Below are 14,067 nucleotides of genomic sequence, written 5' to 3' on the forward strand. Positions count from 1 at the left end.
AGCAAAGTTGAAATCAGGATATGTCCAGCACACGGTTGTAACACAATGAGTACTACAATTTTTTTTGGTTTTATTATAATAAAGCCTCTTGATTAGACAACACAGCTGCGCCAATAAATAGCTCCCCTCAGTGGTTAAAGTGAAATATAACAAAAGTCTTTTTGCTTTTCACTAGAAGACTTCTTGCTATGCCAAGTGAAAGGACAGTTCATATTTTTGGAATCTGTTTTAAGTTGGTACCACTGGTAAATTTGTCCCAGAGGCAGGCTCTAATTACTCATGTCTATTTCTTGGCTGGTACTCAGATCTGGGATTTCTGCGTTACTTCATTCATCTGCAAAACTCAGGAGCCAGATTCACCACTGCTTGTTTGTTTACATACAAAACAAATAAACCCAAATTTGCTTATAATCCTCCATGCACAGGACAACTCTAAAAAGGAACAAGGGAATACAGAAAAAAATAGCAGGTATTTGCCTCAAAACTATGGTTTGAAAAATCCTCTACAATTTAGGATTACCAGGGAGGTTCAGGTGGGGAAATGTTTGTGTGGCTTCTGATTTCTGAGATCTTCCTTTTTTTAAAAAAAAAAGGAGTTTAAGAAATTTAGTGGCAGCAATTCTCAAAAAGTATAAAGCTTAATTAATCCATGCACCATCTACACAAACTGTCTCTGACCATGCACAGGTGGCAGGCATCCTTTCAGAAACAATCTGCATGCAAATATTAATATTGAAAGCAACACCAACTGCATGCTGAAACAATTAGATACACTAAATTAAAGGTTAAGCTGAAGTCCCTTTAAAATTTTAATAATAGTCAAAGATTGAATTAGCAGTTGGGTTTTAAATTATATCAATAAAACAGCTTTTTTACACATAACTTCTGGAACAAACATGAACAGTGTCTTTCAAAATATCAAACATTTCAGGCAATTTCAAAGCGTGATTATTTTCTAAGTTTCCCAACATAACATGATGCATGGTCTAAACTGAAAGAGGCACACGGACATGATTCTGTGGAAGAAATATATTTACACAGCCTCTCCTTTCAGAAAACTACAAAGCAATATCTGAGACATACCACGGACAGTGATGATCCATTTTTAGCACACATCTGCAAAAGGACAAAAAAGAAAAATTGAAAATGTTTATTTGGTACATATTTGCCAACTGCAGATCAATAGGAAAAGCCTCTGTTTTTTAACAAAAATCTAACAGATTTCTACATGGCACAAACTGAAGATTATGCTGTCTCTTTGATTTTTTTCATTTAGATATAATTTTAAGAGGGAACATTTATTACTTTATCCAAGATCAATGTCCCTGATACTCTGCAAGATGAAAAGGAACTAAGGAACTAAAATGATTTCTGCACTAGAGGGCCCGATAGTTTTGCAAAACAACACAGGTAAAGGCCGGGGATTTAAAAAAAAAAAAAAAAAAAAAAAACCACAAACTAAAAAAAGTCCAAATGTCCAAATCATACTTTATTTTAACCTGCTTAGGTTAATCCGTTAATTTTCACTAGATGGCATGTTACCTAGCAACTTAACGCTGATACACTTGGAGGTGTGGGAACTGCAAACGCTCCAGGGCCACAAATAGCAGCGATGCAACTGCTAACGCTGTCCCACAGGAACACACCCTGGCAGCTGCAGCTGGCACAGAGGTACTCGGGTGCCCTTATCTGTAAAAGGACACGTGAAGGACCAGCCCATCAGTGGTGACTGTATTCACCTCAGTGAAAAACAATCCAGGAACTTACATAGCACAAACGGAACAATGGTGACAACGATCAGGTTTTATTAGCTGGCATCTATCACAGAATCGAATACCTGAAATTAAAGAGATGTTAATACCAAATAATAGAGTGTTCTTTTTTCAACATGCTAGTTAATATTCTGCTCATTTCCTAACTATTTGTATTCTTTATCCTATCCCTTCAAAAGATGAGGGCATTTGCAGCTGATTTGCGCTGCCAGGTCATAATCAGATAAGCAAGGCTCATCATTCTTCTGGACACTTGCAGAAGCGGGGAACAATCCTCACTGCAAAGCCTACAACCAGCTTAAAAGCAATAACACACAATTGTACACTTCCCTCTGGCTTCCGCATTTACTCAGCCTGTACATACATTCTGGTTTGATCATTGCCTGTAGAGCAGTTCTTGACTTCAGAATTCTTTGGCTGATCTGACAGAAATGAAGGGGTCAAAGCCTCCAATATGCACACGTATTTTGTTAACCTCTGAAAGGAGTGCAGTAAGCATTTAATCACAGAACAAGGGCCAGAAATCTGCTCACAGAATTATGTCCTGCATCTCTAAGCGAGACTCCATTTTAAGTAAAAACGAGTACCAATTTTATCATTCTATTACTAAATGCAGACAACACGAGTAGGCTTTTGAACAAAAAATACAAAGGGTAACATGTAGCTTCTCAAAGGCAGCACCTGATACTCTGCTGAAGACGAACAGAAGCGTTCAAGGCTATTTTGTTTTCCTAAACATAAAACCTGAGAGAAAAGCATTAGCATTATTCACACAGGAGTTACTCAATGCGGGCAGTGGCATTAGGAACGCCCCATCAGCTGACAGTACCAGCTGGACTGCCAGCACACGCCACTTCAGCGTGCTTGATTAGATTTAGAGAAACACAGTGCTCTGCTCAGCTGACCTCCATTCCCTGTTCGCGTGTACACTGGCAACTTCCTTGCCATTTCAGCGAGAATTTGCCTCTGCACCTCCGGCCTTTCTTCATTTTCGTAGCGTTCTTTGTCAGCATAGGACATATGATACTAGAAGCAGAAGTCATGAGAGGAGCAGTTACCCATGGGGAGCAGAGATAATATTTAAAATACGGGCAAGTTTGGAAACATTTTTACCTCCCACTCCTTCTAATGAGATTAATCTAATGTGAAAATGCGTTTGTTAAACAGACAAAGAGAGATACACAAACATCATGCTCATTCTATGGCTCCAAACATAGTGTTTTATTAGTATTTCATAAAGAGGTAAAACAAAATGCAAAAAAAATAAAATAAAAATCCACCAATCCCAGCAACATGAAAAAGTAAGTATTTGGTAGAAAAAGAATTGAAACACGTCTGCCTCTGACTGTCTTGTGCTCCAACTACTAAATCATACTCTTGTCCTAAAATAAACCACCTATGTTAAAAAACCAATATCAAACCCTTCACTGAAGTATTATTCATGAAACAATCTACTTCAGCCACTACTTTAGTGAACCCCAGTTTCTCTTTACTGTAGTATATTGTTACATTTATCTTTCATGGTGCTGCTGACCAGGGAATCACAGCATGGTTGTGGTTGGAAGGGACCTTAAAAATCATCCGGTTCCAACTAGACCAGGTTGTTCAAAGCCCCATCCAGCCTGGCCTCGAAACACCTCCAGGGATGGGGCAGCCACAGCTTCTCTGGGCAACCTGGGCCAGTGTCTCACCACCCTCACAGTGAAGAATTTCTTCCTGATATCTAATCTAAATCTACCCTCTTTCAGTTTAAAACTGTTACCTCTTACCCTGTCACTACACTCCCTGATAAAGAGCCTTTCCTGCAGCCCCTTTAGGTACTGCAAGGCCACGATAAGGTCTCCCCGGAGCGTTCTCTTCTCCAGGCTGAAGAACCCCAACTCTCTCAGCCTGTCTTCATAGCAGAGGTGCTCCAGCATCTGATCATCTTCGTGGCCTCCTCTGGACTCGCTCTAACAGGTCCATGTTCTTCTTATGTTGGGGCCCCAGAGCTGGACGCAGTACTCCAGGTGGGGTCTCCACAGGAGTGGAATAGAGGGGCAGAATCACCTCTCTCGACCTGCTGGCCACGCTGCTTTTGATGCAGCCCAGGATACAGTTAGATTTCTGGGCTGCAGGCACACATTGTCAGTTCATGTTGAGCTTCTCATCAACCAACATCCCCAAGGAAGTACAAGGACTGGAGCTACGCGTATACCTAGGACCAAATTAAAAGCCATACACTATGCACATAGCCACAGTCCTCACTGCCACAGACATGCAACATCACAATCTCAGCATGTTTAAAATGGAAATGATTCTTCTGTCGCTCACTATCACAAAAAAGGAGTCTGACAAATGAAGCAAACTTAACCACTACAAAGAGGCCTGCTCCAGCCGGCAAAGGGCTCCCAGCAGAGTGGGCAATGCTGGACTGTGGTGGGACACTGAATGTTCACATACACACCATGACAATCTGGCTCAAGAGATCAAGAAACCCCACTGCCATTACAAACGCAGCCGTTTCCACTTGCACTGTAACATCTTCCATGAAGAGTGAAAACCAAAACTGAAGGTCCTTAACCAGGAGACTCCAGCAAAGCTAGGTTAAGGAAGGTCCCCAGGATTTGGCTTGCAACTTGTTAAATGCTTAGAGATCAACGACACTATAAATATGGAAGTTAATAATCATCAATCCTATTACTCTCAATATGAAAAATCCTATTAGCTTCTGGAACACCTGTAAAAGCAGCTTTAAAAGTTAACACCATCTCTGATTTAAACCCCACTCTTTGGGGAGTCAAAGTATACTCAGAATGGTAAATTACTCCGGTTTTATGAACAACTCTAAGTCACTTTCCATCTCTTTAGGAAATACAATCAGTTGTCCAGATCAACTAGACTGAAGGATTTTTTAGTTCGCTTTAGCATCCCTGCTTTTGTTCTGCAATGAATGAAAAAGTGCTTGGACTCTTACCTTTTTGCCTGGCTGCACCGGGAGTGTAAAAATAGACTTCCAGTATGTCCACACAAAGAGTACAAAGAGAATATGGAATATTATAAGATAGGCCACTAAAAAACAAAACATAACAAAAAACAGAAGCAGAACAATGACTTCTTAAGCAAAAGTTTCATTCACGATGGGCATAATTCCAATCTTTCACAATAATGACAAAAAAGTAAAGGAAAAAGAAAGATTTACAGTACCAACCAGTATTACAATACAGCTAAACCTTATGGTCAAAGTGCCAGTAGAATTTCAGAGATCTGTGGCTGCAGGCAGGGGTTACCTATCTCAAAAGCCTCCCCTTCCCCACCCGATCTGATTCCGTGGGTGAGGAAGACACAGCTATAAGAAACTTCAGCCAGGGGGCAGGTGACAACCCTGTATCACTGGGAATGACAGGATTCCTGCCTCCTCGCCACGTCCTAAGCATAGGCAAAGTAAAACTCGCTGGTGCTGAGCAGCGTAAGTGTTAATACTGCGATACTCCAGCACCTCCAAATTTTGTGTTCAGTTGCTACTAAATGCACTTAAAATCACAGCACCATATTATCAGTGTACTGTCCACCCATGCATGCAATGTGTTCTTTACCAATTATGAGAGTTGAAGAGAAATAACATGCTCTAGCAGAACTTTACATCATCAGAAAAAAAAAAAATCTAATCTCTTATTAAACATCTTTTAGATTTGCCGCAGTTGATCCAATAAAACAGATTGGGAAAATATCCCTCAAATTAAGCAAAACAGGTCTTGTGATTACTGAGGAAGAACTGTAATCCACTAGACAAAACATTATCACGTGAAATCCAGTATGCATAAAAGTAATCTTACTTCAATATGCAAACTTTATTTCAAAGACTTTGGGCATAAGCAGACATACTGTGATTCAAAAAGCCAAATGGCAGTTATTCTTCAGCTACACAAGCTATTTGATTGTTATTTCTTTAATACTTGACTCACTAAGACATTATCAAACAGTTACAAGACAGTTTTATTTAAACACACCATTTAATCATAATAATAAACTCATTTTCTCCGTTTCATTTAAGCCTCAAATTCTAGCAAATTAAGATTAAAGTAACTACTCCTACTGGAAAGAAAAGTCTAAAATCCAAACACTTCCTAACTTCTTATGCAAGACTGACTGTATGAAAATGCAATTGGTAAAGAGGCCAAACAACTTTGAGACTTTCTAATGAGATGGCAAATGATCTGATACACCTCACAAAAATGTGACAGATTGTGTGACTGATCTGTGAATCAACAATAACTCATTATTATGCTGTTTGTTTGAGAGGTTATCCTTATGCTTCATGCAGGTAGAGCTCAGCCATTTTTAAATTAACATGTAAGGAAATAAATCTTGCAACAGGTTTAGTGTTGTTGATAAAGCAATACAGCAGCATGTTAGAGGAAGCTGACCTGGAGATGCACTAATAGATTAGGCAACTAATAACTTTTTCTGCTGAATAATCACTAGCATCATGCTTTCTATAAGTAACAGTTTCTCTGTAACAATTGTAAATATTAGGACAGCTCTCCAGCGGAAAGAAAATTTACTTGATGCAGCAATCTGGAGGATCTGTAAAGTATCAGCTGGCATTGTTCTTCATGGGACATTTTGCCAGCTGAAAACCACTACACCTACTTTATCCTTCATAACCCTGGAAGAAGAAATGAAGGTAAGAGGCCGTCCATATTAGCCAAATGCTGCCAAAGCACCTCCAGGAAAGAAGAGAAGGAATACTAAACCGGCAACTAATCCCTTGTTCTTAGAACATGAGTGTGGCCTCCAACAACACACCAGTGGAAAAAGTCTCATCAAGTGATCCCGCTGCTCTGCCCAACTCGTTCTGCACCTGGGTCGTGAAAAACATGTCTGCCAACCCGGACTACCAAATGAATCCTAGAAGTGTTCAAGACATGTAATAATGAGACAGAAACCTTTGCTCTAACTCATCTGTGGCAGTAACTGAAAGTTACTGTGTTACCACTCAATAGATGGTTAGTGGTCAACAGAACCAAGTGAAACATCTGCAAAAGCCTCTCTACAAAAAACATTACAAAAAGCTTTCACTTTTATCAGGCCACAGAACAGAACTAGTCTTTGCTGTTTGGCTTGTAAAATCAGCTCTGAAACCATAAAACACACGGGGACAAAAGGGGCATGGGTATATACACATAGATATACATAGTTTTTTCTAAAAGTGTAAAAGGGATCAAAGCCTTTTCATGTTCTTCTGCTTATACTGCAACTAAACAGAGGTATTTCCCAATACATCCGTAACTTATAGTGTGTCTAACAATGCATGCTGTATACTTCATGAATGCGTAATTACAGGAAGGCAACACTGAAAAGTATGTAAGTTTAAAGAAATTGACAGAAAGTATTTTTAATATTTTAACTAGAACATTTGCGCATCTTTTACACAAGGACTGAATGTCAAATAGTAAACTGAATGCACATACCTTTTTCCACAGGGTTGCTCAGTGTCACTGAAAAAGAAAAAACATGTGTCTACAGAGCAAATAGGATTCCCAGAAAAGTTTGTGACAAATAATGTTTCTATTTGAAATAGAGCCATGTCTTTCATACTGGTTGAAAGACAGAGCTCAGAGGGTAGTGATTAGGGGCACAGAGTCTAGTTGGAGGTCAGTGACGAGTGGTGTTCCCCAGGGGTCAGTACTGGGTCCAGTCCTCTTCAAATATATTAATCAATGACCTGGACGAGGGGATAGAGTGCACCCTCAGGAAGTTCGCTGATGACACAAAGCTGGGGGGGGTGGTTGACACACCGGAAGGCTGTGCCACCATACAGAGAGACCTGGACAGGCTGGAGATCTGGGCAGAGAGGAACCTTATGAAATTCAACAAGGGCAAGCGTAGGGTGCTGCACCTGGGGAGGAATAACCCCATGCACCAGTACAGGTTGGGGGCTGACCTGCTGGAGAGCAGCTCTGTGGAAAGAGACCTGGGAGTCCTGATGGACAACAGGATGACCATGAGCCAGAAATGTGCCCTTGTGGCCAAAAAGGCCAATGGCATCCTGGGGTGCATCAAGAGGAGTGTGGCCAGCAGGTCGAGGGAGGTCATCCTCCCCCTCTACTCTGCCTTGGTGAGGCCACATCTGGAGTGCTGTGTCCAGTTCTGGGCTCCCCGGTTCAAGAAGGACAGGGAACTGCTGGAGAGGGTGCAGCAAAGGGCTACCCAGATGATTAGGGGACTCAAACACCTCTCTTATGAAGAAAGACTGCGGGATTTCAGTCTCTTCAGTCTGGAAAAAAGACGACTGAGGGGGGACCTTATCAACACTTATAAATACTTAAAGGGTGGGTGTCAGGAGGATGGGGCCAGGCTCTTTTCAGTGGTGCCCAGTGACAGGACAAGAGGTAATGGGCATAAACTTGAGCATAGGAAGTTCCACCTAAACATGAGGAGGAACTTCTTTACTTTGAGGGTGGCAGAGCACTGGAACATGCTGCCCAGAGAGGTGGTGGAGTCTCCAACTCTGGAGACATTCAAAACCCGCCTGGACGCGTTCCTGTGCAACCTGCTCTAGGTGACCCTGCTCTGGCAGGGGGTTGGACTAGATGATCTCCAGAGGTCACTTCCAATCCTACAGTTCTGTGATTTTAGGAAAAAAGTTGAAATTCAATAGCCAAAAAGAGCCCACAGTTTAGCATCAAATCAAAAGCATCCAAAACAATTCCTTGTTTACTCACACAAATTACACCCACAACAAGATGTTCAAGAATTGCTGCTTATGCTTTATTTTCCCTTGTTATGAAATATATTTTGTTTACTTGTACCTTAGAAATATGAAAAGAATAATCCTCTGGTGACAGTGATGTCTGTCATCAGGGCTCCTCTAGCAACTGTCCAAGCAACATCTCTATGCACGTATTTATAAGCACATACTTGTAGCCTGCTTTGTACTAGTCTCGAGGTGGTCTTGACCCTCCACAGTAAGCCATGCCCAAATGCATTTCTGCATCAGCAAAAATTAAAAATTACAAATCGTCTTGGCTTTGGTATAGTCAGCAACAAAGGATATACTGTAATGACTCAATTATTTTTACACTTCCTACTAGCGGAGTTTTTACAACCCCTCCTTACTTTACCATAATCATAGGAAGAGTCCCTGCTAACAGAACCACTTTGAGCAACCAGCAAAGGGTACATTGCTCAATGTCTACTTCTACTGATTATTTTAAAATCCATCCATTATTTTAAAAGTCATCATCCAAGTTTAACAGAAAAGGTAAGGACATCTTTCTTTAACTGAAAACAGAGCAGTTTTGTGATCTCTTCACAGAATACTGCTTGGAAGACAAAGATCTTTCATGGGATGGGAGCCCCTTATATCAAGTCTATAGCCTTGAATCTAAAGGTTGCAACCAAAATATGTTGCTCCCTGGAGGAACAGAGGAATGAAAGGAAACTAGTGGCCATGGATCATCTCCCACAGACACCGTAATCTTACAAAAATAAGATCATACTGTTGGAAGACTCAAAGATTTAAGAGGTTATACATACAAGCAGTGACCCCTTCAGTAATTCTGTTAGACTATACAGAAAAATAAGTGATTGAGGAATTGGAGCCCTTTACTCCTAGCCTACAGCCAGTGCCTGGAAAGAAACTCTATTTTTCAAGACTCACTCTATCATCTTACTTGTATAATAAACTTGGAAAATGTAAATCAGAGTAGGAAGCAAGAGGTCTTGCTTTAACTAATGAAAGTAGCTTTTCTTAAAACCATGCTAACAAACAATTTTGATCTACACAAGAATGTAGATGAAAAAAGAGACCAAATATTTGCTGTGTCTCTGCACACTCAATTTCAGATGAACAAGACAGTTAGGAAACCTTTAGTTTTCCCTTTGGCTTCCTGCAGATCAAACTATGAAGAGCACTACTTTCACAAATAGTGCTTCATTTCCCCCTGAAGTACGTCGCACTTGCAGCATGGCCTTTCTAAGGATTTTACTTGAGGAAAGAGCACACTCCTAAATAAAGATTATATAAAAGATTTTATCGCAGGACACTGGGTCATTGTTCTCACTGTGGCAGCAACCACCAACCACACATGACACCAAGGCCTCCTCCGGAGTATTGACTTGTGGCCATACCAGTCATTGAAAGTTTAAAACCCAGTATCATGAGATACCTCTAGGACATCACTCCCACACTACTTTCAATCCTCAGCAGTCGTCACAACTAAAGATGAAAATCAAGAATCCAAACAGAGCATCTACTATTTACATGCTTGCAACAGCTGAAATGGCAATACACAACGGAAACCTGAAAAAAAAAAAAAAAAGCCAACACTATAGCCTTGCTATGTTAGAAATCTGGAAGAGTCCTGAGAGCTGGTTTGCAAGTAACTGCACATGCCAACAGTTAATGTTCAAATCCTAAAATAATTAATTTAGTCATTTCAACTTCTGTATAGATAACCTCCTCCACACACAAATAAAATGCATGAGAGAGAAAGATGGAGCAAAAAAAAATAGACGAGTGTGGGCAAAGGAGTGATTTTAAACTGTGATTCTAGGTAGTGGGATGAGCTCCTGCCAGCTTAACCAGCATTTGCAGAATAACACAGGCCCAAACCAAACCCCACTTAAATCAGCAGAGTCTTTCCTAATAGCTGCACTAAGACTTGAAATTAACCAGTGTTAAATATCACTGAATTTGCACAGCACTGCAAACAAAGCATATTTCAAGAGACTGACAACATTTCAGAAGAAAACCCTAAATTTTTTGTCACTCGGTCTAATTCACAGTTACGTGCACCTTGGAGATACTGTTTCATGTGAATTCTAGAAAGAAACAGCCCACAATCTCAGAGATGGAATAAAATGTCATGAAGTATTTAAGGGTTTTGCCTAGCTGCCGATTAAAACAGATCAAAGAAGCTGCATTTCATTTTTGTCCCTGTTGAGAAAAAACAGGTCTTACCGCATTGGCAACCCTAACAAAAATCTGATTTAAGTTTGCTGTGCAGTACCTAAGGGCAGCTCTTTTTACAGAAAGGTCTCAAACTACCGTTCTGAAAACTGTGGCTTCCTTCATCCAGTTTACCTTGTTCTGAAAAGAAAGAGCCACGTGCTTCTCCTCACAGGCTTTCAGAAGTCCAAGCTACCAGCTTTTCCCTCCATCTCCAGCAGACCTAGCACACATTTCTCTGCGTAATGGGGTTTTGCACAGGCACTAAACCAGAACATAGTAAACACAAGAAACATTGTAACTTATATAATCAAATTGCTACATTAAACTATACAATTATCAGCCAGTGCCAAACATTTCCTTTCTAAAATTTACTGTTTTCCATGCTAATGTAACAAGTTGACTCATGTTATTTAATCATAGAATCGACCAGGTTGGAAGGGACCTTTAAGATCATCAAGTCCATCCATTAACCTAACACTGCCAAGTCCACCACTAAACCATGTCCCTCAGCACCACGTCTACGCGTCTTTTAAATACCTCCAGGGATGGTGACTCCACCACTTCCCGGGGCAGCCTGTTCCAATGCTTAATAACCCTTTTGGTGAAGAAATTTTTCCTAACATCCAATCTAAACCTCCCCTGGCACAACTTGAGGCTGTTTCCTCTTGTCCTATCACCTGTTATGTGGGAGAAGAGACCAACCCCCACCTGGCTACAGCCTCCTCTCTGGTAGTTGTAGAGAACCCCCAGTTCCCTCAGCCGTTCCTCATGAGACTTGTGACCCCTCACCATCTTCCTTGTTTTGTAATGTAACCTGTTTTTTTCCTCTTCAGAACGTGAAAAAAGGACTGCAACGCAGGACATAGACTGATCTTTGTCACCGCTTAAACCAGAAATCACACCTGAACTTTATCACGCGGCGACAACATGGACTTCCGCTGTGGGTACACATCTCCCTCTCCTCACAAACGCCACTTCCCCGGGCTGACGTGAGGACACACAACGCACGGACTCAGGACTAAGGTCAAGTGCCCACAGCCCCACAGCCGCCCCCACAGCGGCCCACCACCGCCTCAGCCACCCTCCCGGCCCGCCGCCCCCGCGGCGCTCACCCAAGCACAGCTCACAGACGTAGGCGTAGTAGGACCAGAGGACGACGAGGGCGATGATGAGGACGGGCAGCCAGGCGAAGGCCCGCTGACAGCACCGGAGCCCCCGCGACAGAGCCATCCCTCACCTCAGCCCCGGCCCGCATCGGGCATCGGCTGAGCGGCGGGGCGGGGCCGGGCCGGGCTCGGCGCTCGGCTGAGCGGCCTGGCGAGCAGCGGCGGGGTTGGTTGCGGCGCCCCCTGGCGGGGCGGGCGCGGGCAGCCTGGCTCCCGGCGGGAGGCGCCACCCACCGCACCGCGTTAATTGCGCTAATTTAAATTCAGCCGCGGCGCTCAAACGGTGGCACCTGTCCCTGGCACACGAGTACTCAGCTGTCTCTGCTAGAAGCGCCCCACTACCGCCTTGTCTCCAGCGGTAGTTTAATGTCTTTCCCCTGCGCTCTCTCCGACTGATGAATCTTTATGCTAAAAGCCCTTTTTATTATTAATCATACAATTTTGTGCTTTGTTCTACTAATAATCTTCTTTTTCGTGTAGGACCATCCTGTCCTCTGCACTGACACTACCAGCCTTGTATTGCTCCCAAATTTCCTATGCACAAATCAAGGGTATAAGCGAATATATATGGGAAAATCAGATTCAGGACAATCTGCGTAACAAAAGGAGCATCCCCTCCAACAACCTCGTAACATGGCATTCAATGTGGAAAAAAAAAAAAAAAAAAAAAAAAAAGGAAGAAAGAGCACCCCACTCCCTGAGTCCCCTGAGTCTGCTCCACAACCCCCTTTGAATTCCTGTTGGAATTCCCCTCATTTCCACATGCAGTAATGTGTTTTCAGTTAAAGCTTCGATTAATTAAATCCACTACATTGCCCCTGTTAAGGAAATTAGTTCTCTCATCAAGAGAGTGATTTATCTAACAGAATGTACTTCTGAGAAAATCCTGGTGTAATTTACCACACTTTCCAGTCACCTCTTTGCTCTTCATTTTTTCCCTCAGAATTTGTTCTAAAACTTTCCCTATTGCTGGTATCAAACTTGCAGGTCCGCACTGCTTCTATCAGCTTTTCTCTCTTTTTGAGTATAGGTACCACATTTGCCATTCTGCTGCCCAAATCCCTGAAAATTTAGGCTTCAGCTACAAATCCTTAGACCACACGCGTAATTCCATATTTAGTTTTCAGTATTTTAAGATGGAAATGATGACCTACAACCTCTGATTTTCTCAAAGAATTTGTACAGTAACAAGGTGACAGCTGTCTTAACCTCTCCTCTACCCACTCACAGTCTATACCATCACTGTTCTTTTCTTCTTCAGGCTAGTAAACTATTTTAGTACAAATCCTGAACTTTTTGGCACTTGTTTTAATTTTCTGTGTGTGGTCCAGCTGAACCAAGAGTTTGGATAGCCCGTGCTGGAGCAAAAGTGCTTTGCAGACACCATAACATACGTTGGCCTGAGCTGCACGGAACCTTAAACATGAAATCTCAGACATCTGACTTAGATTGTGAAATCCAGAATCTATGTTTTATATATATAGTTGATGGAAAGAGCAATGCCCCCTTCCGCAGCATTTCAGGAGGGGATTGGAGACACATACACTCCTTGTTTTGAGGATTTGGGAGAGGAAGATGTGAATGCCTGCTTGCTTTCTCCTCCTTTCCCACACTGTGTAGAGACGATAAGCCAACATTTTTGCCAGCAATACATTTTACAAACAGGAAGATTTAAAAACCTTTCTTGTGAGCTAAATTGCTACCTGAAGCAACTCACAGAATCTCCTCTCCTACAATCCCAAAACGCCCACCATACAGATGGGAGGCACAGCACATCCATGACACACTTTTCCTCTGCGTGGGTATATAAAGCAGGAAGGCACCTCTCTGACAGACAGCAATGGAACACTGTAAAAGTGAGCAGACATTTTCAGATAATGCCTCTGTAAATAAAGTTAAGACTATTTTTTTTGTTCAACAGCCAGTTTTTCTGTGTTCTAAGATCCACATGGATTATCTTCAAAATCCTTTTGTTTCATGGGCTTCCAGGGGACACTTAGTCATATAAACATGAGCTCATCTGAGGTAACGGATTCCCAAATACGGCTCTTTAAAACAAAAATAATCATGCGACCTCTTGTGATTCTTATAATGTATTTTTTGCACTGGTGGTTCAAGTGGTAGCTCCCCATTTGAAAGTGCCAGCTGGAGTCAGATAGAACTGGTTGTGCCCTTTTCAGAAATCAACACT

General features: G+C 41.9%; 1 protein-coding gene across 19 annotated transcripts in view; it reads right to left on the reverse strand.

Annotated features, from left to right (window-relative positions):
* ZDHHC15 (zinc finger DHHC-type palmitoyltransferase 15) overlaps positions 1-14,067 on the reverse strand; it is a 241,948-nt gene that overhangs the window by 24,047 nt on the left and 203,834 nt on the right. For 14 of the 19 annotated variants that reach the window (XR_008468402.1, XR_008468398.1, XR_008468400.1 and 11 more), the window contains exons 1-6: positions 11,823-11,986; positions 7,226-7,252; positions 4,729-4,823; positions 2,678-2,798; positions 1,768-1,837; positions 1,084-1,116 (exon numbers count right to left, since the gene is read on the reverse strand). Coding sequence is in view for 1 of the 19 variants with exons in the window: in XM_054214064.1 (XP_054070039.1) it covers positions 1,084-1,116; positions 1,768-1,837; positions 2,678-2,798; positions 4,729-4,823; positions 7,226-7,252; positions 11,823-11,940 (464 nt within the window). In the remaining 18 variants the exon portion in view is untranslated. Of the gene's footprint in view, positions 1-1,083; positions 1,117-1,767; positions 1,838-2,677; positions 2,799-4,728; positions 4,824-6,560; positions 6,663-7,225; positions 7,253-11,822; positions 11,987-14,067 lie in introns of those variants that run through there. The other 5 variants (XR_008468405.1, XR_008468404.1, XR_008468403.1 and 2 more) reach the window with 2 other exon arrangements.

The sequence above is a fragment of the Rissa tridactyla genome, chromosome 9, assembly GCF_028500815.1.
Source record: "Rissa tridactyla isolate bRisTri1 chromosome 9, bRisTri1.patW.cur.20221130, whole genome shotgun sequence".
Taxonomy (NCBI): domain Eukaryota; kingdom Metazoa; phylum Chordata; class Aves; order Charadriiformes; family Laridae; genus Rissa; species Rissa tridactyla.